Source organism: Syngnathus typhle, linkage group LG7 (genome assembly GCF_033458585.1).
Source record: "Syngnathus typhle isolate RoL2023-S1 ecotype Sweden linkage group LG7, RoL_Styp_1.0, whole genome shotgun sequence".
NCBI classification, from domain to species: domain Eukaryota; kingdom Metazoa; phylum Chordata; class Actinopteri; order Syngnathiformes; family Syngnathidae; genus Syngnathus; species Syngnathus typhle.
The window spans coordinates 7,916,914-7,942,294 of record NC_083744.1 but is presented as its reverse complement, the minus strand read 5'-3'; the positions used below and the strand labels follow the sequence as shown (position 1 = coordinate 7,942,294).

The window sequence follows — 25,381 nt, the reverse complement described above, 5'->3', positions numbered from 1 at the left end:
AAACGTTTCAATTTCCATTACACACACATTACAAAGTTTGTTTAATACCACCGTAGTATCTTAAGCACATCGAAGGCTTCGATTTGTGCCGCCTGCAAAACATCGCCTGTGTTTAATGGTCGCTATGGAAACTCGACAAGACTGCGAACAAGCAAAGAAAGACGCGTGTTTGGAGGATTCGCTCTTAAACGGTACCTTTGTAAAATTGATTTTTCTTTTGGTTCATTTTTGGAAGCAACTATAGTCAAGTATACTTGAGTCCTTAACTAACTAGTAATGCACAGATGACTGATATTGTATTTTTAGATTATTTTGCTCTTATTATAATTATTGAACTGTAAATATGAATTACTAATATTATATTAATTATAATCTGTTTGAAAATATCAAGTAGATTAATGCGAAAGATTTAAATGATTTGTTTTTAAAACGTTTTATTCCCTTCATAAATCGTATACAGAAGAATCGAAGGAAATTCATCAAAATTGCAATAAAAAAGACCAGGTAACTTGATAATTAGTGTGAGTAAAGGATTAAAGAAACAAGAACATTCAAGTAACCTCTAATTACGTTTTTACTGTGGTTTAGTGGCTAAAGTAAATAAGCAAAATTAATGATTACAATCTGCTCTAATATAATCGTTCCTCCACATGACAATAGTGACGTGTTGGTGTATTGCATAGTAACACATTTATACCTCTGGTATTTGGAGAACAGTAGAACTACATGAAATTGTCTTCATTCTCTGTATTCTTTTCAATTTTAACATTTTTTTTTTCAGCGGGTGCTTCAGCGATGTCTGCCCCGGCCAAAGAGGAGCCAGAAAAAACACAAGCATGCGTCAACTTTGGAAACCCAGTTTTCACTTGCACCACCATACCATCTTTTAAAGGTGTAACTCAATCGCGGTGGTCTCAACGTCAGAACCCCCTGTACAGGACCACCTCCGCTGACTACGGCCTGTATCCTCCCACCGTTGAAACTTCACCGTGTACATACCATCCTAAATCACAGAAATTCACCAATCTCCTGGGCAAGACTGGAATGTACCGTGACGATTGCTTCAACACGACCCTTGACCGCAGCAGAGTCTATGACTGTCCGAATTTACAACACACTATCTGAAAACGCATGTAATCACAATAACTCTACGCTTTATTTACCATGAGATTATTGAGTTTGAAGAAAACATCTGGCATCAATTCTGAAAATGAGTATGTTATCTGATCAGAATACAAGGCTTGCATACAAGTGTCACATTCTGTTTATTAGCCATTAATTTCCATGCATATTGTGGTTGTGTACAAGTAAAACAGTTTGGAATAAAATATTGGTTGCATTCAAAGGGATTGCAATGGTGTTGTAATGGGTTGTCCGTTCCCAGTATGTCAGGGTAATGCATTTCAGTTTGGTGACACCTGTTTTATTTATTTGTTTGTTTAATTACTATTTTATTATATATCATAAAAAAAATATTGGTTTCCAAAAATATGTTACACGTCATATACATATATGGACAAAATATTGCAGAACGTGGGATTGATATAATTTTAAAATATTGTGTGTTTGTGCGTGCGCGTTTTTTGTTGTTTGTTTTAATGTACAGCGCCTCGGAATCATTTCTGTATCCCGTCTGATGAGAGTGATGGTCAGTCTAATGCTAGCTGCCTACGCTACGGAACTTAGCATGGAGCTTGCTAGACAGCAGTCCCGTTTAGCGTCTTCCTAATGTGCCTAACATATGAAGGTAGTGGTAATCGAGAATGACGTGTTGATGAATACGAGCTCGTTGGGTAAATATACTCTTTTTATTACCTTGGCTGGCTGCAGAAGCACTACGCCTAGTTGACTGCATCTTGTGTTTGCTAACTTGTGCAGTTTGACAGTCATGGTTGCTGAGCTGTCTGTCGTCTAGCAGCTGGTTAGCCACTGTCTAGCTAGAAACCTATTTTGGCCACGTTTCGGCGTACGGAGACGTGACTTTACATGTAAATGAAATTCAAATCATAAGCGACGCTGTAGTTACGACTTTTCAGACTTGTAGTTTTATTTAGAGCTGCCATTGCTAGAACTGTTGCTTAGTGGGTGGCTAGGAAGCTAACACGCTAACTGTCTGTTTTAGTTGCCGGGACGAGCCCCCCCCCCAAGCTGGAAATTAGGCAGACTTACGTGAATCAACAGATCGTATTGGTAAATGGCATGTTATCTGTTGCTGGTTTTTACAGCCTGACCTTAAATTTGTAAAAGACTTACCTCAATTATATTTTGTGTAGGTCCTGCCCAAATGCTTTTGGGTCCCTTGGTTTTCCAAAGTTGTGTGAGACCAGGAGAACCTCTAAATCAGAACTCTGTGATGCTGATGATGATGATTAAAGAATTCATCACATCACCTGATCCTTCTTGGTCTACAAACCCTGTTGTGTGTTGTTAAACATATGTCCAAATCCCTGCTTGGAGTCATGATGATCATCTGGGCCAGTCCAACCCTGCCCCTTGGGACAAGAACCCCCCATTACCAAGTTCATCAAATGATATGATAGTAGCTACCTGGATCAGTTTCTGTGCCTGCAGGAGCCTTGCACAGGTTCTGCTATTCCTTTCCTCCACAAACACCTTTCCTTCCCCGTGGGAGACCCTCGCCTTTGTGCTTGCTGGCCCTGTAACCATGGGTAATAGCTGCGTGTGCCGGGAGGACAGCGATGCAGAGGACCAACACCACGGGACATCGAGGGCATCTCGAGGACAAGTCAGGCGCGCCGATGGTACGGGCACAGCGGTTGATGCGGGAGAGTCTCGTAGCGGTCGCCCAAGAGACCCGGTCAGACCCCCGCGCAGGGGGCGCGGCCCCCATGAGCCACGACGGAAGAAGCAGAATGTAGATGGCCTGGTGCTGGACACGCTGGCTGTCATCAGGACCCTTGTAGACAAGTAAATGAGCCGTATCACTGCCTCTAATGACAATTATTAATGAAAGACAAGCAAGCCTTATAGACTACAATACTTTTTAACCCTCCTCCCCAAAATGTGAATCAATTGCAGTATATAAGCCTTTCATTTTTTTCATTTCACAGTAATGTGGCTCTAATGTGAAGTGAGTGTGTACACAGATAGCCTACTTTCCTCACCAACGATAAAGTTCCCACCAATTTGTAAATTAGCAACTCATTTGAATTAAACAAGTAGCAGCAACAATTTCCATCCAAATCAAGCACTTGCTCCTCAACGAAATAGGGAATGTTAAATATTTGCTAAAAAACTGGTCTGGCTAATAATTAAACAAATGAAATGATTTCAGGCCATGCCGTTTTCTTAACAATTGTTACGCACAGACTGCTTTCACGTTCTAAAACAGATTTTTGTGTGTTTTCACCAGTGATCAAGAACCACCTTATTCCATGATCACTTTACACGAGATGGCAGAGACAGGTAAGAAAATTTACAATAGGGATAAATCAAGTGTCCGCTGACATATGATCGGTCAATCATTCATCTGGTACGAAAATTTCTCCCTGTTCTACTTTGCCTCATATAGTGAAATTAAGCAAATTATGAATAATGTAGTTATTTAACAGTAATGAAGATGCCATTGTCCATGTCTGATACGTTACGTTTCTGTGGTTTTCTGTGAGGGAAAACCATTTGACCTAACACTCTTACTTGACAAGTAAGCATACACTGCGTTCCCAATTGTAATGCAAATGCGATTTTCCTAAATAATCAGTAAGCCATTATCATTTTCAAGTCATTGCAATGACAGTACAAGTCTGATGTTATTGAACAAACCTCCCAATGATGAAAGGAAAACGCAATGTTCCGAACTGTTAGGCGCAGCGCTTTCAAAACATTCCATCGTCTCAAACAATAGAAAATAATCATTTTGGAATCAGAAGCATAAGCATATTGAGTGAAATTAAGGAGCACGTGTGAAGTGAGTTGAGAAATTGCTAAATGCAATCTAGTTAGGTCATAAGTAAACGAATAAAACATTAGACAATTATTAAAGCGTGAGAAAAATAATTTTGTTGTGCTATACAATCAAGTTACAAGTTCAAGATTAAAGTGATTCAGTATTTGACTCACCTGATGTGAACGCTTCACGGCCGGTAACTGCCACTATAAGAATAATCCCTCTCCGGTGCCATGTTCTTGGCTTTTTTATGACCGCTATCCATTTACAACACTCATTTTGATCATCTGTATAGTGTTGGTCACTTCTTTGTTCCCGTTTGCTGTCACACCCTGGTTGTCGACCATCCTCAAAGTCATGCTTTTATTCAAAGGAGCGACATGTTTCCTCCAAAGCAGCTTTACCTATGTTTGCTGCACTGCATTGTGGGATACGTGACATCAATGTCTGGATCCTATTGTACTCCTACTGAGCCACTTGATTGAACAGTAGATGCAAGTAGTAAAAGTGGCCTGATAATGGAGTGGTTGAGTTGTAGAAGACCAGAAAATCCCCATGTTCTAGTTCCAGCAAAGTGCATTTGAGGAATGTACAGGAGTGTGTGTACATACTGTAGAAATTTGTTGTATGTATTTGGGAGTGTGTGTACATACTGTCCCTAAATCAGGCCTTTGGTTTATTAGGAGCACAAAAACGATGATTTATTATACTGCGACACCTCTGCATCGAAGCTCAAGTTGCATCTTGTCTTCCGTGTCTCTTAGATGACGGCTGGTTGGAAGTTGTCCAGTCTCTGATCCGAGTGATACCATTAGATGACCCACTTGGGCCTGCAGTCATCACCCTGCTGTTGGATGAGTGTCCCTTGCCCACTAAGGTGAAACGTGTAGTGAATTTACTAAAACCTTTTTCTCACTACTTAGAATTTAGGGGGGGGACAAAGTAAATTACTCAACTCTAAAACCTACATGAATGAAACCAAATTTTTTGTTATTGTTGATACGTGTATTAAATTTCGTCGTGCATTTGACGATGCTAAAAAGACTTTCCAAGTGCCATCTTTATTAACTTGGCTATCTTTGAGTAAGCGACTGTTGTTGTCTTTAGGATGCTCTCCAGAAACTCTCGGACATGCTGAGTCTAAGTGCGGCCGTGGCCCAACAGGACGCTCTGACTCCCGCCAAACACAGAAACACCACAGCTGTCCTCGGATGCTTGGCTGAGAAACTGGCTGGTACAGTGACACCCTTCAATATTTGCGTTGTCTTTTCACACTGACCCGATTATCCTGCTAATTTGCGTCTTCTATCCTAAGGACCAGCCAGTATTGGACTCTTGAGTCCTGGAACTCTCGAATACCTTCTGGAGAGCATGGTGAGCATTGTCGGGATAAAAAAGAGGCACACTTTGAATAAAAGTATTTTGTTTTTAGAAGACCACAATAATGGATGAACAATAAATCAGCCCCTGAACTATTCTTGCCTCTGCAATTACACTTATTCTAAGTTCTCGGATCCCTTGAAGTTTCTCTCTGCTAAACAAATCTTTCACTGGAGAAAAACCTGCTGTAGCTAAAGCTAACAAAAAAAAAACTCCTAACTTCCCATCACGTCGTGACTGATTGCTCATGTGGAATTCGGCGAGGTAATGTAAGAACATGCAAATGAATGACGAGTTCATGTGTCTTCTACCCCAAGAGCTCTGAAGCGCATCCCACTGTCATGCTGTTTGCGCTGATTGCCTTGGAGAAGTTCTCTCAGACCAGTAAGTTCACTCATTAACTCCCTGAGGAGATTCCCTGACACTGAAAAAAAAAAAAGCAATGCGTCTGTCACCCTCAGGTGAAAACAAGATGACAGTATCCGAGTCTTGTATAAGCAAGAGGCTGGCTGTGTTGGAGTTGTGGGCAGAGCACACGGACTACCTGAAGAGGCAGGTCGGATTCTGCTCGCAGTGGAGCTTGGACAACCTGTGTGAGTTGGCCTGCGTATTCGACAAGCCGCTCCATTGATTTTGCGTGATTGAGCCACGACGAGAATGACGACCTGATCCTCTTTCCCGTCCAGTCCTGAAAGAAGGCCGTCAATTCACTTACGAAAAGGTCAACCTCGCCCATATCAACGCTATGCTCAACAGCAATGATGTCAGCGAGTACCTCAAGATCTCACCCAGTGGATTAGAGGTCAGTTTGACTAAAATTAGCTTCAATGGTTTATAGTTAAGTAGATGGGGGAAAAAAACCCAAAATTGTATTTCCACTGATGTATTTTTCTATATATATATATAATTGGTTATCGGAATTTTTTTACTACCTGCATCGGTCTAGAAAACTCCATATTGGTCGAGCCCTGATAAATAAAATGCATTTTTGCATCCAAACCCTAAAATACAATCCAGATCTTTCCTTTCCAGATTTGTAGCAATGATGAATGAAACACAGCACAAATGTCACATTCCTTTTTTCTTCCCCCACCACAGGCCCGGTGCGATGCGTCGTCCTTTGAGAGTGTGCGTTGTACGTTCTGCGTGGATTCGGGCGTATGGTACTATGAGGTGATAGTCATCACATCAGGCGTGATGCAGATAGGATGGGCCACCAAGGACAGCAAGTTCCTCAACCATGTAATCCTTCCGTCTCCCGGCTGGCCCGCTATTTCTCGCCCCGTCTGTGCAACTGATTTTACCTGTCGCAGGAGGGCTACGGGATTGGCGATGATGAATACTCGTGCGCATATGATGGCTGCAGGCAGCTCATCTGGTACAATGCTCGCAGTAAACCTCACGCTCACCCCTGCTGGAAGGAGGGTACGACATGTTTTATATTATTACTGATTGGCACGTAGCAAGATTAGTTGGAATACTTTTTCTTCGTCGTGATCATGCTCTGATGATGGCCTATCTTTGTAGGAGATGCAATTGGCTTCCTGCTGGACCTCAGCAAGAAGCAGATGATCTTCTATCTGAATGGACATCAGCTGCCTCCAGAGAAACAAGTCTTCTCCTCTGCCACGTAAGTTCATACGTGATGGTTTCTTTTTCCTGTCTTGTTTAGGTTCTCCCAAATGATATCCCGCACCTCCCCATCTCTCTTTTTTGGTCAGGTCTGGCTTCTTTGCGGCAGCCAGTTTCATGTCATACCAGCAGTGTGAGTTTAACTTTGGCGCCAAGCCTTTCCGCCACCCGCCCTCAATCAAGTTCAGCACCTTTAACGACTTTGCTTCGCTGCTACCAAGTGAAAAGATCATTCTACCAAGGTAAGATTAAGCTAAGTGTGTTTCTTTCCCCTTTGGACTGCTTTATACTGAGATTTCACAAAGCAACAACATAAGTATGATAGAAATACATGTTTTACCTACAAGTCGTTGCAGTTGTAATGGTGAGAGTTATGACAGGAAACTTCATCATCATCATCAGTTGACACAAACAACATTTTCTGTTTTATCCAGACATCGGCGTCTGGCTTTACTGAAACAAGTTAGCATCCGCGACAACTGCTGCACGCTGTGCTGTGACTTCATGGCTGACACAGAGCTGCGGCCCTGCGGACATGGGTATGCATACCCAGTTCTATATTTTGAAGCAACAGCGGCATATCATGCAGAGCGTTACATGAGACCACCTCGCATGACTCATCAGCTGCTATAAAAGGATGTTTCCATTTTTTTTTTTTTTTTTGGCCTTGGTTATTTTTACAATTTTCCATTCCCATTAAATTGTAAAATAAAATGAAAATTACCCAAGATTCATCCGATAAATGAGCAGATGACTCTTTTGATGACCCTTTTTAGCCAACGTTTTCATTGTCTCTTCTCTGTTCTTTTTCCAGGGGGATGTGTATGCAGTGTGCCTTACAGTTAGAAACGTGTCCCCTCTGTCGCCAAGACATTCAGACTCGCGTCAGACTCGTTGCACATGTCTCTTGACACACTTCCCGTGAGGAGACAAGCACAAGCCGTACCGGCTCCTCCCGCTCCAAGCCCCTCCGGCCCAGACGGTTTGGAGGACGGTGCCGCAGTAAACGGACCAGAACTGCGCGTTCTGGTCAGAAGAGGTCTTGGTGGTGGGGTGATGATAGGAAAGGGAGGAGATGACCGCAAGAACAGAATTCCTAGGAGCTCCACACCTCCTCTTGTGTTCTTCTGAGCAGAAGCAAGATGCTCCTGAACTGTGTGTCTGCCTACCCTACAGGAGTGAGTCAAAACAAAGTAATCAAGATGACATCAGACGACTTCTCTGCAAAACACAGTTGGCGGACCGCCTCACAAATAACAATACCGCCTGTTTGGAGGCCATTGTTTTGATTCTTAAAGAACAGGGTAGACACAGTCACAAATACAGTACAGTGTTCACCTAAGGTACAGACAAATATGGGGTGTATTTGATTTTTATATTACTGGGTGTGAATCTGCATTGTAGCATTGTCTTTGCTCGATATTATATAAACATCCCTCAGTTCACAATGTCCCTCTCTGCCCTGATCCATGGCCCATGGATATGAAATGTTCACAATCCTGGACAATTTGATGCATTAATGTTCGAAAAGCAAAAACATGCAAGCCTCATTTAGTTTACAACGGTGAATGTTAAATATCCAGTCTCACCTGAGGAATGACTACTGCCAATGTAAGCAACCTTCAATTGGATACGGTCATGACTTCAAACAATCTCTGTTCCCCTATGCTTTATTTCAAGTATTAGATTGTTCACTGTGGTGAATGTCAGTCAAGTACATTCAAAAGATGCTCCCAGATGGCTAACCTTGATAATGAACTTAAGCGGAAACAACTTAGTAAGTCTTTAGCTTGCTTAATTAGATTGAAACATAAATGTGGCATCGCTACAATGTCTTAATTACCTTTTAGAGGTGTAATGAAAAATAAAATCTAAAAACGGTCATTATGGTTTAACAGTAGTAGAGTACATAATAAACCTGATTTGAGAAAAAAACTATCTGCCATCTCTGGATCATCTTGTGCCTCTAACAAAAATCCACCACGCCTGAGGAAAAAACAATCGCAAGGCTTGTGTTCCCTTGGTTCTCCAGAAAAGCACCTTATTGGAAATGGCACTTTCAGTTTGACATTTTATTTATTGTGCTACTGTCAAGTCTTAATGACTTTTAACAAATAATTTTTTTTTTTAATTGCCCACTCCCCCTAAGATACAATTAAGACGTCTTTCCAACCACAAAAAAATGTGGTGGGATTCAACAGAAAGACAATTGAAAAATTTGCAGGGAAGTTGCTGGACTGTTTTAGTGGTAAATTACTCTTAATACTAATGTGAAAGTATCCCCCGAGTGTTTGTGGAGAAAATTGTTTGGCATCTGTATGTTACTATCTATTTTTTATGCATTTTGCTACAAATCATGGCACGCTTAATAAGTCTGATTGTTTACAAATCTTCCTCAAATCTATCATCCTCGTTACAAGCAGTCGAGACCGCTTCAGACTGACCCTTTACATTGGATATCATGTTTTCTGGATGAATTTCGGCCCACCTTTATTTGTTGACTTTGTTTTCAAGAGCGTTTTTCTTTCTGGGGCTTATCAATAGATGCGGTTCAATTGTTCACAAGATCAACACAGAAATGTATCCACCATATGCATGACTGTAAATCTATAAAACTAAGAGTATACTGGGAGGATTATTGAAGATGACTTGAATTGCTCAGTGAGACAAGTGCTTGTCTAGTTACTCAGATAATTTGGAGCACCTTAAATGAGGACCCTAGAGAAATAATGAGTTGTATTCCTGGAGATGAAGTTCAGGATAAAATTGGGAAATATTTAGACAAATTAACTGAGGAATTTCGCCCCAGAATTCCCAAAGATGTGATTTATCAAAGAACTGTTGTATCCTCAATTGTGCTATTTGTAATAAATGTTTGTGTGATGTTTGTGTGACAAAGTAGTTAGTAGTTCTCACATCCTGCCAAATCATTTGGTTTTCATTGGTTGTTTTGTTGAACTTTACAAATCTAAGTTATATTACTTAAATAACGCCGGCTGAATACCTGCTTTCACAATTAGGTAAGTTTCATATTCTCACAAATCTACATTATAGGTCAGTGTGTATGTGTGTGTGTCTGTGTGTGTTGACAAATTATTGACCAAGTGTTAAATAAATATCTGTCAATGCAATGCAATGGTGGACAAAAACATTGAATTGCATTAGTGATTTTATTGTATAATGCTCATTGACAAACTTCATATATTTAAAGAAAAAACTAATACTCATAGTAAAACTAATAAAAACTCAAATGAAACATTTTCAAAATAAATACAAATTTTGAAATAAAGAAATAAATGGAAAGTAGAGAAATAAGTAACTATGATGAAATAAAAATCCAAATTATTATAACCTTAATATGCACAATGACAGTAGCTGATATCGGACAATATCTGAAGGCAGAAGCCGCGAATGCAACATCAAGCGCGTGCATGGGCGGAACTAACATTGCTCACGCTTGATTCTGTCAGACATGATTTAAAGCAGCACCAGGTAGTCGTTTCCTTGGTAACTGCACTCCTTCACTATTTTACGACTCCACAATAACGCTAAAACATGGACATTCAGGGACGAAGTAAGTGGGAAAATGTACTTGGTTACGCTTGAATTTGATACAAGTACGAATCCGAATCACCCCAAAATATATATTAACATTTATTATATACATTTACTCGCGTGTTTAGCTAGCCGGAGCTACGCTAGCCCGGCTAGCTGACGTTAGCGTTGAGTTTAGAGCTAAACTTTTAAGGTAATACACAGCTCTGACGAACTAAAGAGGTTGACATTTTAAAGCAAACGTCGCCTCACACCCTCTTCCCCGCCACAGGTGTGCAGAGCTCCGGCGACAACATTGTGGACATGGTTGACATGGAGGACGAAACCTTTGCGATTTCTAGGTTGGTTGAACATCGATTTTATTCCGATTATTCAAGAAGCACATGTCAGTCTCCCGTGTTGTGAATGTGAACCGATGTCTTTTGTTCTGCCCTCAGTTCCTCATCTGCAGACACTGCATTCGACTCTGTTATTGGCTGCATAGAAGACATCATTATGGGTGAGATTTTAATGGAAATGGCTCTCCCTATTCAGTCGTGATGCACAGGCTTTTTGTGAGAATGAACTTTTGTTTCTTTTCTTTAGAGGAGAATTTCCAGCTACTCCAGCGGAACTTCATGGAGAAACACTATAAAGAGTTTGACTGCACCGAAGAGAACAAGCTCAGCTACATGACCATTTTCAATGAATATGTGAGTGGTAGTTAGCATTTCCGCCTTAGTTTTGAGTTTCGGTGTTTCAATTTTAACTTTTGCACTCCTCTAGTGAGTTTGTTTGTTTGTCCCTGTTTGTGTGTTGGTTTTCTCTTCTTTCCACACCGCACAAAATATACATGTTACGTTAATTGAAGACTCTTTAATCATTCATAACTGTGACTAGTTGGTTGTTGGGGCTGATAAACGTGCATTTGGAGCTGCTCTGTTACAATGTTTTTTTCTCTCTCAATATTTCTGTGCCGCCCGAACCAGAAGTTAGGGGGTTTCACCGGTCTTAACCACCACTTTTAATAGCATGACTGCTTTAATATGTGTTCCCATTTGTTTTTTGTGTTTAGGTGGAACAGTTGGAGAAGTATGTGGAGCATCAGCTGATCAGGAGGATCCCTGGTTTTATTATGTCTACCTTCATTGATCATCTCATGTAAGCATTGATATCACATTGATAAATGCTGAAAACATGTGCAGAGGCTGAAAACAATGTAGTACTCAACTGGGTATGTAGTTTTTCCTCCGTTTTCAAAATACTTCTTTAGCCCCAGTTCCCTTTTTTTTTTTTTATAAACTGCCACTCGACACGGTATTTTCCTATATTCCATTGTTGATTAACACAACTGGTCACTAGATGGCACTAGTGTTGAAAACTGATTCCCACAATGTCCCTCTCTCCTGTCCACCTATAGGCAGCACAAAGATGAGGTGTCTGGTGATATTGTTGACATCCTGCTGTCCTTTATTGACTTTCTGGCCTTCAAGGAGATGGTTCTGCAGTACAAAGTGGTGAGTTGCGGTACAAACAGATGCTTGTAAAGATTGCGTTTATTGACTATTTTTAGTACTGGGTGCATTTTAATGTAATTTAGTATTTTCTAGGAAAAGGAGGGACGAAGTCTGGACCTGAGCCAAGGACTTGTAGTCACTCCTTTAAGCCCTGCAGCCTCCAGCCAATCTGGATCCAATCAGTTGGAGTAACACACATGATAGAGGATGTATGCCATATTGTTGATCAATCGTAATGCTAACTTGTGATCACCCATGAAGCTCATGTCTGACACATAGGAACAGATAACCGCTCACACCTATGGCCGATGTTCCGTGAAACTCAAACGCATGTTGTTGCACCTTGGGAGGATGTCGGAGAACCCACGCAAGCACTAGAAGAACATAAAACCCACAAACAGGCTTGTCATCATTGCAACAGTGCTAAACAATGCACCAATGTGCTACCACAGGTCGACCCTTGAAAAGTATAGTTGCGTACAAAACAGCCCTAAAAGCTCATTTTCTATTCATTCCTGTAACGCGATTTAATATGAAAAATGCATGATACACTGATATTGGTCATCTTTATTCGTAAACACCAGAAGGGTTTTTTGTCATAAATATTACTGCTGGTACTAATCCTCAAGGTTTTTTGTTGAGTAAATACGAGACATGCAGAGACTAAAAGAAATATCTATGTACATATATATAAATTTTAAGTTTGTGACAATTCAAGAAGTCCTTATGTTTTTGCAATATTTATTCTTAGGATTGAATGTTGTGTTGTGAAAGTGATTTTTAAACATGTAAATAGTGTTTTGTGTAGTTTATTTGTCCATGATGAAATACTGACATTTTCTAATAAACAGCCTTTTAGCTAACATTGCTGTTTATTTTGTACATATGCATAACTGAGCACCAGTGCTCACCAAGTTTAAAAAAGGATGTAAGTGCCGTTTTCGCATTTAAAATATATATTTACAGGTGTTGTGTCTCATAGCAAATTTGAGCTGAGAAAAAAAAAGTGAATTTTGAAGCCGTATTAGACAGGTACTGATGAAAGGCAGCATGTTGGTTTTGAGCAAAGGAAGAACAGCTTTGGTCTATGGCAAGAATGTGGAGTGTAATCTGCGATCCTTGGGCAACAACAATCATGTGACTTCTTGCTGATTGCTTAAACCATGAATAGAATCTTGCTTTATAGTCTTTGTGAGGCTTTTCATTGACTCTTAGGTGGGCACTGTACTGGTGGCGGCGTTTCCTCCATCTCCCTTCCAATCCAAATAGGAGAAAAAAGCACTGACGCCGTATGCCACCATCACCACGGCGCCAAAGAACTGCAGGGACGGAAACAAGATGGATGAAGCATATCAACAGGTAACACTAATGACCACTAAAAAAAAGGTAACCACGCTCCATTTTATGTTATTGTGTGACGGCTTGTAAGATTTATCTATAATGGGCCTTTAGCTTGACACATGCTACTGATAACACTTTTGTTAGAATACAGAGGCCAAGGGTGGGTGTGTAAGAAAGAGAACCATTGTGGACTTTAGTTTAAGGCTACATGACTGCACGCACCTTAGATTTCCACACCTTGACTATATTTGAGGAGCAAGTAAGTAAAGCAATAAAATACCAGTAAGTCAATAAGGTGTGTTTACATTCCCATTTCACCAAAACAAACTAGATTTCCATTCAACTTCATATTACCTGCAATTGTCTTATGTAAGATTTTAGGAATGCATGTTGGTCAAGATTCCACAGGGTTCTTTATTTTGTAAATTAATTTATGTAACAGGGAAATGCCAGCATGAAGTAATGCCTTCTTGTGCCTCCAAAATTAATGATCACTTTTCAGTAAAACTCCCCAAAAGTTCAACCATTAATATTACATTGTCAAAGAGTGCAAGCCATTTTCAACACTATAGATTTGTAATATAAAATTTACCGAACTGTGACCTAGAAAGTTTCAGCCAGACACCAATATATGAGCTTGTTGACGGCATGGACAATGACGGGTGGACATTTTTGTTTGACCTCAGCGATCTAAATTGAATAATTAATTTAGATAATGCATCCAAATAGTTTTCATCCGAATGCCTTACAGCGGTGTCAAACTCGTTTTTTTTCGCGGGCCGCATTGTAGTCGTAGCTTCTTTCGGAGGGCCATTATGACTGTCAACCCAAATAAATGTATGAGCACCTCATATTATATATGTACAGTAAAAGCTACAAAACAAACTGACAACTCGTTTTCAGATCAAACTAGTAAAAACGGGTCAAATATTAGAAATACATATATATTATTAAAAGTGAAGACAATTTGCAATTCTAGTAATGACACACGAATTTGATGCGCGATTTGTTGTCCGGGCCACATAAAATGATGTGGCGGGCCGTATCTTGCCCCCGGGCCTTGAGTTTGACAAAGGTGCCTTGCGTATGTGGGTGTGAGGTGTCCGGTGTCACAGTGTACTCACAGCAGCAGCAGCCATATGTCCAAAAAAGTAGCTGTGGTAGAAGGGCTGAACAGATGTGGCATTGGCCAGGAAGGCGGTCAGATAGAGGATTGTGGCTACTCCATGGTACACCATCACCTAGCAAAGGAAAACATCGCAGACACATATTGCAACAATGTCGCAATAGCCCGAGTGTAACGCCATCACCTCTTAACTTAATATTTAGTGACATTAAAAAAAATACATGTACATATTTCCACATTCAATATTTATTTTTGTTCATTACTCTCAAGTAACACAGATTTATTGGCATATTTATGGCAGGTATCTCCCACATTATTTTTCTCTTCTCTCTCTTCTCTTCTATGGAAATCTTCAATAATGCTGCTATGTGAATCCACCTACACGATGACAAACTGTTTGACTCTACCCATTTTTTTTTTTTTTTTTGCCATGTACTGTATGATTCATGAGATCATTTCATGCTATTACAGATTATTTTCCACCTCCCATTGCCCCTACGTACCACGAGTGGCCAAGGCACAGCGGCGAGTCTCCTCTGGGCACCAAAGAGGATCATAAGGAACAGGATGCTGGTGAGAAGCCAAAAAGTGACAGCCACAAACAGCACCCAGCCATTGGCCGGCGCCCACATGTAAGGCGAGCTGGCAATCAGCGCCCAGTGGAGCAGCCCCAAAACCTGCACAGGTAAAACACACACAAGACATCAGGTCAGGTGAGTCAACAAACTGTCTCAACATCTTCAATGATCTCACTGTCTAATTTTAGAGATTGTTAAATATGTTGTTCCTCCCTATAACTTACACAGTAGGCTATATTACGTATTGTCTTAACATCAACATTCATTCATTCATTCTCCAAACTGTTTCTCCTCACTAAGACATATACATAGAATTATTTATTAAGTCCGGAGACCTGAATCAACCAATCAACTTTGCCAAGACAATGTCATGCAAGCTTTTTTTTTTTTTTTTACACAAGGCAGTATTAAATACTCATTAACATTTAGAGGGGTCATTGAGAGAGCGTATAACACTGGTCGCACACATTTAGTCAGTCAGCAAATTGGCACAGTTAAACCTTTTATACGCAGACAGCGTTAATGTTGGTTACACTGGTAGAGCTAGGATGTTTGCCTTGGAAGGTTGGGAGGGCATGGGGTAGCGGGGGCATATCTTAGAGGGTCCGCGAAATATATATAAACCCCCCAAATTCTTCAGAAACGCTTTGAAATGCATGATTTGCATCAGTTGCACATTTATATGTATTGCCGCACTACTGGACACCTTACATTGCTTAAGAACTTTCTGTAATGTTTATATCCTAAATGTATATTGTGTTATACTTGCTTGTTTGCTGTTGAACTAGAATGGCTCCAACTAGGAGACTACCTAGTGTGTTTTTAATATATTGGCCAATGATGAGGATTCAGATTCTGATTGTACAGGCGCATCTCACTGAATAACAGATTAAAATATATTTTCATCACATTTTCTAAATAATGGCAGAATTCTTAGTATTGGAGCTCATTAGATTGTGCAAGTTTACTCAATGTTTGTTTGAGCGTAGTCAGTTACAAATTTGAGCTCATAAAAGACCAGCACAAGTTAATGATTTGTGCCGCAGGCATGTGAATAGTCACGCGCATCATAATGGTGCTTGGTCAAATATAACTAGCAGGTCTAAAAAGCCGCTAAGTGGCCCGATGGCCTTGATTTCACTTCAGCTAGCGTTCACGAAGGTGGCTGCTCATAAAAAAACACTTGGCGCACCCAGTTCCAGTTTGAGAAAGCGATCATCCGAGGAGGTGACACTGGTCAAACAGTAGGTCACATGTCCACTGTCCAAACAGGTAGCGTGTAACAGAACAATGACCTCATCACATTCCCAATCACTTTGTCACAGCACATAAAGTGTTTCACCAGGATATTATTCAATTATAATAAAGCAAAGTATGATGTGAACCATCCAAAGCACTCACTATTTGAGCCATCATGAGGGCAGATGGGATGCTCTTAATGAAAGACATGTCCATTCTAGCGGTTGCATTCGCTGCCAGCCCGCTGAAGCTGTTGCCCCCCTGCTGAGCGTTCTGGGAGCCTGTCTCCGTGGTAACCTTGGAAGGGAAATCTGCCATATTCGACCTGATAATTGAAATAATAAAACAAAAGCAAAAGAAGGAAAAGGAAAAGAGAAGTCTCCAATGGGAAAAATAAAAATAAGCCTAATAGGTAAAAAGACAAATACACGGATGAAAAAGTAACAAGCAAGGTACGCAGTGAAACTTCCAGGATCAAATATTGTCTGCCCGTGTCACGTACACACAGTTGCACATAGAGTGCCATACTCTTGCTGTTTGCCGCTGTCTGCTAATTCCCGATGACTCCTCCCATGTGACTGCCAGAGGCCTCGCCACCTGTTAATGTTTGAAAAGTGGGAGGAGGACAGGCCAAAAGGTAACACAGCGGCAGCCCTGAAGATAAGTTTCCAAGGCAGGATACATAATGCATGTTTGCCTTGTCTATGTTCTATTCAGGGTGGATCCCATCTGACCTTAGATGAATTTCTGTGGGTCACCCTGGATCGAGGAGGATAATTCCAACATGATAAAACTGAATGACTTCCGTGAAGGTTTGTAGAGGGGGCTGGTTGGCAAAAGGCCAAGGATGAACCCGTTTGAGTTTGATGCACTTTTGGTTAAAGAGGCAGGACAAACACCATAAACCCATGCTCTACCATTTTTTTTTCACTCTTCAGCTTTGGTCTATAACGTACAAGTAGCATATACCACAAATGTAATTATTATGAAACGTGCGTGTCTAAACTCTTACGCAATTTAGTACTCCAAGACCGTGTTACTGGTGCTCATGTTTAATTCATCCAATCTATTGTCAAAACAAGTGATTGATAAATTATTTCTTTTTTCAACAAATTGTTCTTTTTCAGAAATTTGTTTTATTGGGCACTCGTTGATATATATGTAGTTTCAATTTTCAACATTATTTTAAAATATAGAATAAATATAAAATCCAAAAACATCTTTTTTAACTTGATTTCTTTTTTATATCTATGCCGTTCTGGCAACGTTTCAGATGCTGAGCTTGATAGATGTTTACCAATTAGCTCAGTGGCTTCCACCCGCTTTCGCTTGTTTCCAAAAACATAAATCTCTTCAAAACATAAAATCAATATGTTTTTAGGGTTTTGTTTGCCAATGCAAAAATGTTGTGTCAGAAGTGGGATTCGAACCCACGCCTCCAGGGGAGACTGCGACCTGAACGCAGCGCCTTAGACCGCTCGGCCATCCTGACATGTTTCACGAACGGCGATAGCTTTTTATTTGTACTGTTTACAATTGCTAAAACCAAATGTGGACCTCTACCTCCTTCCACTGGAGAATATTAAAACTGCTTTCGATGTAATGCTCACCAAACATATTTCATGATTGAGAGTCGAATGGTTGTTCGACCTATCTCCTGCGATTGGCTGGCGACCTCAGGGTGTCGCCCCGCTTACTGCACCACGTCGGCTGGTTCTTGCGAACCCGCGACGCTCGTGAGGTGCGCTACGGAAGATACATAAATAAAATATATAATAATATAAATAAATAATATAAATAAATAATTTTGTGGATCTTTAACAGGCTTGTTGGATTGAAAATATTTTTTTAATGAATCAACGTTTTTTAATGTACAGGGCCAAACTAACTGTACAGTGTTTTTAGAAACAGTTGAACAATTCTCGAGTGTAATAACATCAGAGGTGACCAGTGTCAAGTTCCAACAATAAATCACACACCAAAAAAAAGGAGAATGAGCTTTATGGATGGAATCCTTTCACCATCAATCAGAAAACAGTTGTTCATAAATCATTTTCTAAAGTTAGAACAATAAACAGCACAAGTTGTCACAAAACCCAAGCCTTCCTCAATGAATTTAAAAGACCATTTTTAGTGGCTGGCTGGTGCAAAGGTCAAAATGTTCCCTTCACTCAAGTGACCAAAAGCACGTCTTTACTCTGTTATGAGACATTTGCCACATGGACGACAGAAATGTCAACTCTCAGCATGAGTCAAGCGGATGTTTGCAAACTCGCAGGCCTTTATTGCTTCTACATTGAAATTTTACCCTTTAGGGCTACCATAGTTTTTGTGTGCACTCTGCATTTCAGTAAGCAGGAAAAAAACATTTTCTCTCCATTTACATTAACAGTTTGAGTAAGAAAGAAAAATCACAGCAGTTGAGGCCGAAAGGACCTATTTGCCGGCAGAGGATTGGAGATAGGCAAATGAAAATGAAAATTTTCTCAGGTATTATTTAAAGGGACATGTAATGAATGGAAAATTGACTTTTTAATGACTTGTGCACAAATGGTTCTGACCTCTGGAGTGCCCGCCCGCCCATCAAGTGTGAGATTAAAGAATCAAGTCAACCTTTAGTTTGGTCAACACTTGAGGGCAAGCGGTACAGAAATGAATGAATGGATGAATGTCTCCCTAACATTGGCCTTTCTGATGTCTGAGCATTAGTCAACATAGCAGTCCATATAATCAGTTCAAAAAACAATCTTTATTAAAAGAATCTTGCATTTCATCTTTGAATAGTGCACACATTTCAGGAATAAATCAGTTCTACCACGCATACAAGCAAAAGACATTTGATTTGCGATATGAATATGATGCTGCTGATTTTATTATTGTACAAGTGCTCATTTGTGTTTTAAATTCTGCACTGCAGTGCATAGAAGACATTTGATTTATTTATGTGGGAATGTGAAGTAGCAGCATAAAGCCTAAATATAAAGTAGAAGCATAAATCATTTTTGGGTGATGCTTTAAACTGCGTTGCATGTGCTAGCTGACAATATTTTTTTTTATGATTAATAGAATCTCCTGAAAGACTGGCCAACCATCACTGTAGCGGCTCCCTTCACGTCTTGGAGGCGATCTGAGTCAAAGTCCACAAGGAGTTTCTTCATGCCGGCCCGCGTGGGGGTAAAACTGAGCTTGACACACATTTTCTGACCTGGGCCGATGTCATCGCTAAAAGAAAAGGAAAGTGGTTGAAAAAGATGTTATGAATGGAGCTATGGTAACAACGCCGTAGGCCGATAGCTTTTCAAGTCTGTACTCACTGCATCTTGACCACGGTGGGGGACACCAGGCCAGACCCCTCCACAGTGAAAACACCTCGTTTCAGGGGCACCGGGAGAGGGTTGGTAAAGGAGATGGAGCCAGTCACTGGTTGATGTAGAACGGCTTTACTTGGAACCTGCATAACAATAGAAAAAAGTCATGTGATGTCAATGGTCTGCGGCCTGGTGCTGTTCCAAGGGCCGTTTGGTACTGGGTCGCGCTGAGACCTTTAAAAATAAATGAAAGTGGCGGCCAAGGGGGGTTACCATGCTATGTGAACAGAAACTATGTTGTGGAATGTGAGGGTCTATGGTAAGCGAGAGATAGAGACAGGGACAGTCAGACCTGGGCAACCTGCATGCCGTAAGCCTTCACCCACCTCCACAAGGATCTCAGGCAAGCCGAGCGGGATATTGGCCACGGCCATGTCGGGATTGTCCTCCCCTTGTATCTCCAGGAGCGCCCTGATTTTGACCATGGGTTGTTCAGAGACATACTTGGCATAGTCGTCGTAGCGCACACGCAGCACCTCCTTGTGAACTGGATACACATCATCATTTAAAGACGTCAAATCTCCTTTCAAAAACACCCATGCAAGTCCAGGTTACACTTGCATGTTTTTCATGTTTTGGATTTACCGACCTTTGTGGGCTGGCACAGAGACGTTCTTGGTTTGTCTATCAATCTCCCCCCGGCCTAGACAGTTGTATGTTACCGACGTGGCCAGCAAGGTCAGACGAGCGTTGGCTTCGACTCCACCTTCGTTCTTCAACTGCAATTGAGATCAGTTCATGTGAGTTTTTGCCATGGTTTGATGAGAAACAACACATCCCTAACTCAATGCTATCTACGGTGCTGTGCAAGCAATGCAGGGCATCATTACCTTGTAAAAAAATGGCAAGGTGACTTCCCCTAATATACTAAACATAATTTGATCACATACCTTATTGTTATGAACTACGTAGTGAAATGTAATACGCACTGAACCATTCCTAGAACTGCATGATAAACCATCAATTTCCAATTGAACTCGAATCTGTGTCATTAATGAGGTGTATTCATTTTATCACTGCCATACCTCAACAACGGCGTCAAAGTCTGACCCGAATACAGCTTTGGCATGTTTGATGGTCATCTGCAGTTTGCCTGGTGTTGTCCTCTCAGGGGAGGTCTCTCTAACTCGACGTCCCGCCCTCTCGTAAACCTCTCTCTCTTTTTTGGAGCCTGGGTGAAACATACAGATGTGCATTAATTTTTGCTAATTAATTAAACTCCATGTAAAAAAAAAGAATCACATGAAACTACTCAAGCGTCATTGCTTGGCAATACAATTCACTAACCTTCTGGATATTTGTAGTGTAAAGTGACATCTTCTCTGCTGTTGTTGAAAACACTTTTGGTGCTGATGTAAAGGCCAATACTGTCCTCGGACACTCTGATCTGTCATGTTAAGTATCGTTATTTGAAATAAAATACATGTACGCTTTCTTAGAGGGCTAAGGCTAAATGTATAAAGGCTCACCTTCTGACGCTCGCCGTTTCTTCGGACAATCCAGTTGATGATGTCAGCGTTCACCTCAGCAAATATAAAGGGGGCGTCAAACTTGACGCCCAGATTGCCCTCCTTGATGGCTCTAACAGGGCATGGACCACAGCAGAACTGACCTGAGAAGTAAAATGTCTTCGTAATTGATGTGTAGGAACGCATGTGTTTATTCACCAATAAGATGGCATTTACAGCGACTCTACAAATATATTTTGAGATACAAGTGGGTCTTTCACCAATTTCGACTTGCAAGCGCAGACTTCAGATTTTATAGTTGTATATTGGCAGTGAACTCAGCTCACCTCACAATAATCAATATTTTGGAAAATACTGAACACTTTTTTTTACAAAAGAGGCTTCAATGTGTGTTTAAACTCCCAGTTGACATTTAATGTCAAACTAAACATAAAACAAAGAGAATTACACCTTGTCTATTTGAATTGTTATATTTTTTTACCCTCAGTTGAAGAGATAAGAAAAAAATATACCATCACTCAATTCTTGCGGAGTTGGGTCCAAAACCTGCCAGCCATCATTTCCCTGTGGGAGATCCTGTCTCGTCATCCAGGACTCCACCCAACAGTGGAAGTTCCTGACACGGGAGGTTGAGAGAGATCAATGACATGACAATGAAAGCTCTTTTAAATTGAACTTGTCAGCGCTTCCCTACCATGTGCTGTCAGACCTTCCTCTTGAATCAAGACTCTCCATTTTTTCATTGAACAAGAAGTCTACAGAAAGGTTTCCATCAGTGTCATGAGCTGAAGAGAAATTGGTAATGTGACGTGTCGGGATTCCCAGGCAACGCAGTACTGTCAGAAAGGCAAAAAAGTGGACATTCTTAGAAATGTATTTGTCTATTTATGGATCAAACACCTGCTGTTCAATTCCTTGTTAGACAGCAAGTTGTGCAAAAAGAACAGCTCGGGGACTTTGTATGTATCAAAGGCTCACCTGTGCAGGCCACAGCAGCATAGACCCAACACTGGCCGTATTTCACCGGTCTGGCCCTGCCATCGCTCCACTTTTGGAGGATCGGAACGCTGCTGGTCCATTTTGAAGGTGAGACTCCGCCAGTGTACGGCTCCTCCCACTTGCCTACCAATACGCCCCGGTCCCCGTTGGAGTTTATCTAGACACATGGAGAGAAGCTGACTTTGGTTGGTAGGCACCTTCTGGACTGGCCAGCAGCCATTTGCAGGGCCATAGAGTGGAAAGTGTGTTGTTGTTGTCATCACCATGGCTGAGATGATCCTGCTAACGTAAACCGGGTCGCATCTTTGTTTCAAGTCCTTCTCTGAGTTTCTCAATGCATCATTGGAGTTGTCCAGGATTTGAAAACAGATGTCCATCACGTTGTCGTCAAACTGTGAGAAAATAGCACACAAATAGGAGGAAGGAGAGATGATGGATTAGACTTTTCTCATTAAACTGCAAACGGGTGACGCTCTTGTTTGTGTGGGCTGGTTACATTCTGACACCCTCACTCGAAGAGCTTCCTCTATCCAACGAGGGCAATTTATGATGAGGCTGACCGTCTCTGCTGTTGTGAGGTTGTGACCATTCAGGTTGTCCACACACATGCACGTACCTGTCCAAAGTGCCAATGGTGGCCTCGGATTTGGCTCGAGGAGCCCACGTAAATGATCCCATTCTCATTCATGATGTACTCCTGAAGGAGGTTCTCATCAGAGAGGTAAACAGCATCATCTAATTCAAAACATCATCATGAGATAAGCCTTGCAGCTACGTAAACCAGCATCGTTTTTTTTTACCTCTGCACCAGGGGTTGTAAAGCAGGTGGAAGTCATGTTTGTCGTTCTTCTCCAACACGTGCCCATTGGGTGACATCACCAACACGTCCAGGCGGTAATGGCCGATGATGGCGTTCGGCGGGCTGTGAACAGTAAGCAGCCCTCTCTCCTGCGTAAACCACCAACCGTCTTTGCTGCGGCTGCCCTTCTCAACCTTGATCACCTCATCTTGCTTGCCTGAGCAAACAACATGTGAGAAATGATGTCAATACATTCATTCATCAGTCGTGCCTCATCTCCAGTAACGCGCTAAAACTGGATTTGGACCACATCGGTTTTTCCATTGGGAAGACTGACCATGGAACCAAAGTGCCCAACAAGATCCCAATTTTGACACCAGAATTAACAAAGCACATTTCATACTGAGTGAATATTTACATCAGAACTAAAAGGCTGACCTTCTAACCCACCAACCGCTTGAGTTCAAGATTACGTTTACTCACCAAGGTGCAGGACCAAAGCCAGGTTTTCGCAGTGCGCAGACTCAGAGCACTGCACGGAGATGGCAAAGGGCTGACCCCTACGCACAATCAAGCGCTCCCAATCGATCTCCCTGGTGTGGTGAGCCAAGTTGTTCTCACTACATCTCAGGTCCATATCCAAAATGTTACCTAATGACACATAGAGCAAGCATTATTGATAGATAGAAAGATTAGACAGGCACAGACAGACTCACCCCTATAGTGTGCCATCATTGATTGTCCAATCAAAAGCTTGTCTTCAGGTAGCTTCACACGTTTGTCTTCAAGTTCCTTCACACACTTGCCTTCATATGCATCTCTGTCTTCTATTTATACAGGCTGACCGACCCTCCCACTGTATGACTCTGACTCCTACAGCACACTCCACCCTGACGTGACCTCCATCATGACTTCCCAAAAGGACTCCTCTTCCGGTAGCTGCACATTCTCATGTATTTGTCGTGTAATCGTTGAAAGAAAATCATTGGGCGCTTTGTTTATTTTTTACTGAATATTTGAGGCCACTGACATTGAGTTTCCACTGACAGGATAGCTTCTTCAACTCTTGACTGTTACTGTCTGGTTGTTTGAATACATTTTGCTTTACGAAATTCTAAAAAATTTTACGTATGTTGTATTGGAATTTTCATTTTCACCTTGGTTTGGGCGTTATTTTGGGAATATTTTCAAAATCAACTGTAAGAAAGAAAACAACAGGCTATTAATAAATTAATACAAATGACCAAAAAAATCGAAGTATTTTCATTAATGTTACAACATAATATTTTGTTCCACCTAACCTGCTTATGCAAGAGCCATCCTAACCACTAGATAAACTTTATTGTATTGTTCTGCATTCAATATTTTGAGGAAACATATTTATTTATATGTACAAGTTTCCTTCCAATTGGTTTGTTCACAATAATAATAATGGATGGATGGATAATAATAATAATAATAATAATAATAATAATAATAATAATAATAATAATAATAATAATAATAATAATAATAATAATAATAATAATAATAATAATAATAATAATAATAGCGGCTCGGTGAAGCACTGGTTAGCACGACCGCCTCACAGTAAGGATGGTGCGGGTTTGATTCCACCTCGGGCCCTAATCGAGGATCCTACTGCCCGATGATTGCTGGGATAGGCTCCAGCACGACAAGCGACAAGCGGTACAGTTCATGGATGGATGGATAATAACAATAATAATAATAATTTATTCATAAGTCAATTCCCATATGTAAATCTCAAAGTGACCTATTGAAATCTGTGATCACTGGCTTTGTAACTACCTCTTCTCGTAACACTTGCTCAACATTTACTCTGGAATGAGTCAACACTGTTGCATGGAGCTTTTTTTTTTTCTTTTTCTTTTTTTGACCTGACCTCTCGGGTCATCGTTTCATTGCCAAGACTGAAGACTCGTCATGGATCCAGTGCCATTTTGCACTCATGAAGCAGACTTTTTGCATTGCCTCATATAGCGCACACTGTATGTTGCGTGTATGGCATAGCAGCAACACGGGTTTCCACGAGGTCAGAGTTCCTCATTCTCGTATCCCAAGGAATTAACACAGCCAGTCGGTCCATAACTCAACAGACCGTCAGTGTCATGCAGACTTCTCACTTTCTTACTGATTAGGTTTGAATCATCCGCAGGCCATTAGTCACAATTCCTCTACATTCACAGGTTCACGATATAGTGAACCCTCACTGTTCTGGGTGCTAATATACACGGTAAAAAATGTTTCGAATTGTCTATAGCAAATTTCATCTCTATGTATGCCCAAACTTTGTCCATTCATTTTTTATATAATTTCAAACTCATTTTACAGATGTATGGATTGGAGTGAGTGGCTATTTTACAACCCTTTCTTTATCATGAGTAGTTCAGCTGTGCCCATCCTGTTTTTTGCAGCGTAATCGAAGCTAGCTGTTGATCCGTTTACAGTTTATGTTTTACAGAAGAAAAGCA

The 25,381-nt window shown here is 41.0% G+C and overlaps 4 protein-coding genes and 1 non-coding gene across 7 annotated transcripts; 2 read left to right on the top strand and 3 right to left on the bottom strand.

The window, feature by feature from the left end:
* Window positions 1–1,631: 1,631 nt before the first annotated feature.
* rspry1 (ring finger and SPRY domain containing 1) lies at window positions 1,632–9,817 on the top strand. Of its 2 annotated transcripts, XM_061282987.1 has the most exons (16): window positions 1,632–1,793; window positions 2,123–2,190; window positions 2,274–2,928; window positions 3,374–3,426; window positions 4,672–4,784; window positions 5,015–5,141; window positions 5,223–5,281; window positions 5,605–5,671; window positions 5,749–5,880; window positions 5,974–6,089; window positions 6,386–6,529; window positions 6,601–6,712; window positions 6,815–6,917; window positions 7,009–7,161; window positions 7,354–7,458; window positions 7,734–9,817. In XM_061282987.1, exons 3-16 carry the CDS (start codon window positions 2,534–2,536, stop codon window positions 7,828–7,830), a joined length of 1,776 nt encoding a protein of 591 aa, XP_061138971.1. In that variant the 5' UTR covers window positions 1,632–1,793; window positions 2,123–2,190; window positions 2,274–2,533; the 3' UTR covers window positions 7,831–9,817. The 2 variants fall into 2 exon arrangements, with proteins under 2 accessions (XP_061138971.1, XP_061138972.1); XM_061282988.1 differs by lacking the exon at window positions 2,123–2,190 and having other exon boundaries at window positions 1,640–1,793.
* Window positions 9,818–10,375: 558 nt separating this feature from the next.
* On the top strand, window positions 10,376–12,833 carry arl2bp (ADP-ribosylation factor-like 2 binding protein). Of its 2 annotated transcripts, none has more exons than XM_061283012.1 (7): window positions 10,376–10,493; window positions 10,746–10,815; window positions 10,912–10,973; window positions 11,060–11,166; window positions 11,529–11,614; window positions 11,874–11,970; window positions 12,064–12,833. In XM_061283012.1, the coding sequence occupies exons 1-7, from the start codon at window positions 10,475–10,477 to the stop codon at window positions 12,160–12,162; spliced, it is 540 nt and encodes a 179-aa protein (XP_061138996.1). In that variant the 5' UTR covers window positions 10,376–10,474; the 3' UTR covers window positions 12,163–12,833. The 2 variants fall into 2 exon arrangements, with proteins under 2 accessions (XP_061138996.1, XP_061138995.1); XM_061283011.1 differs by having other exon boundaries at window positions 12,054–12,833.
* On the bottom strand, window positions 12,764–16,813 carry pllp (plasmolipin). The gene is made up of 4 exons (XM_061283013.1): window positions 16,417–16,813; window positions 14,941–15,114; window positions 14,436–14,552; window positions 12,764–13,289 (listed from the first exon to the last, which is right to left on the bottom strand). The coding sequence occupies exons 1-4, from the start codon at window positions 16,570–16,572 to the stop codon at window positions 13,182–13,184; spliced, it is 555 nt and encodes a 184-aa protein (XP_061138997.1). The 5' UTR covers window positions 16,573–16,813; the 3' UTR covers window positions 12,764–13,181.
* An 850-nt stretch (window positions 16,814–17,663) lies between these two features.
* trnal-cag (transfer RNA leucine (anticodon CAG)) lies at window positions 17,664–17,746 on the bottom strand. The gene has a single exon. It is a non-coding gene; the product is annotated as a tRNA-Leu (tRNA).
* Window positions 17,747–18,983: 1,237 nt separating this feature from the next.
* tgm2l (transglutaminase 2, like) lies at window positions 18,984–23,762 on the bottom strand. Its single transcript, XM_061282983.1, has 15 exons — window positions 23,606–23,762; window positions 23,373–23,540; window positions 22,891–23,106; window positions 22,707–22,825; window positions 22,354–22,482; window positions 22,070–22,247; window positions 21,786–21,927; window positions 21,604–21,707; window positions 21,092–21,234; window positions 20,910–21,009; window positions 20,648–20,793; window positions 20,212–20,341; window positions 19,949–20,109; window positions 19,569–19,705; window positions 18,984–19,476 (listed from the first exon to the last, which is right to left on the bottom strand). Exons 1-15 carry the CDS (start codon window positions 23,622–23,624, stop codon window positions 19,314–19,316), a joined length of 2,055 nt encoding a protein of 684 aa, XP_061138967.1. The 5' UTR covers window positions 23,625–23,762; the 3' UTR covers window positions 18,984–19,313.
* Window positions 23,763–25,381: the final 1,619 nt, after the last annotated feature.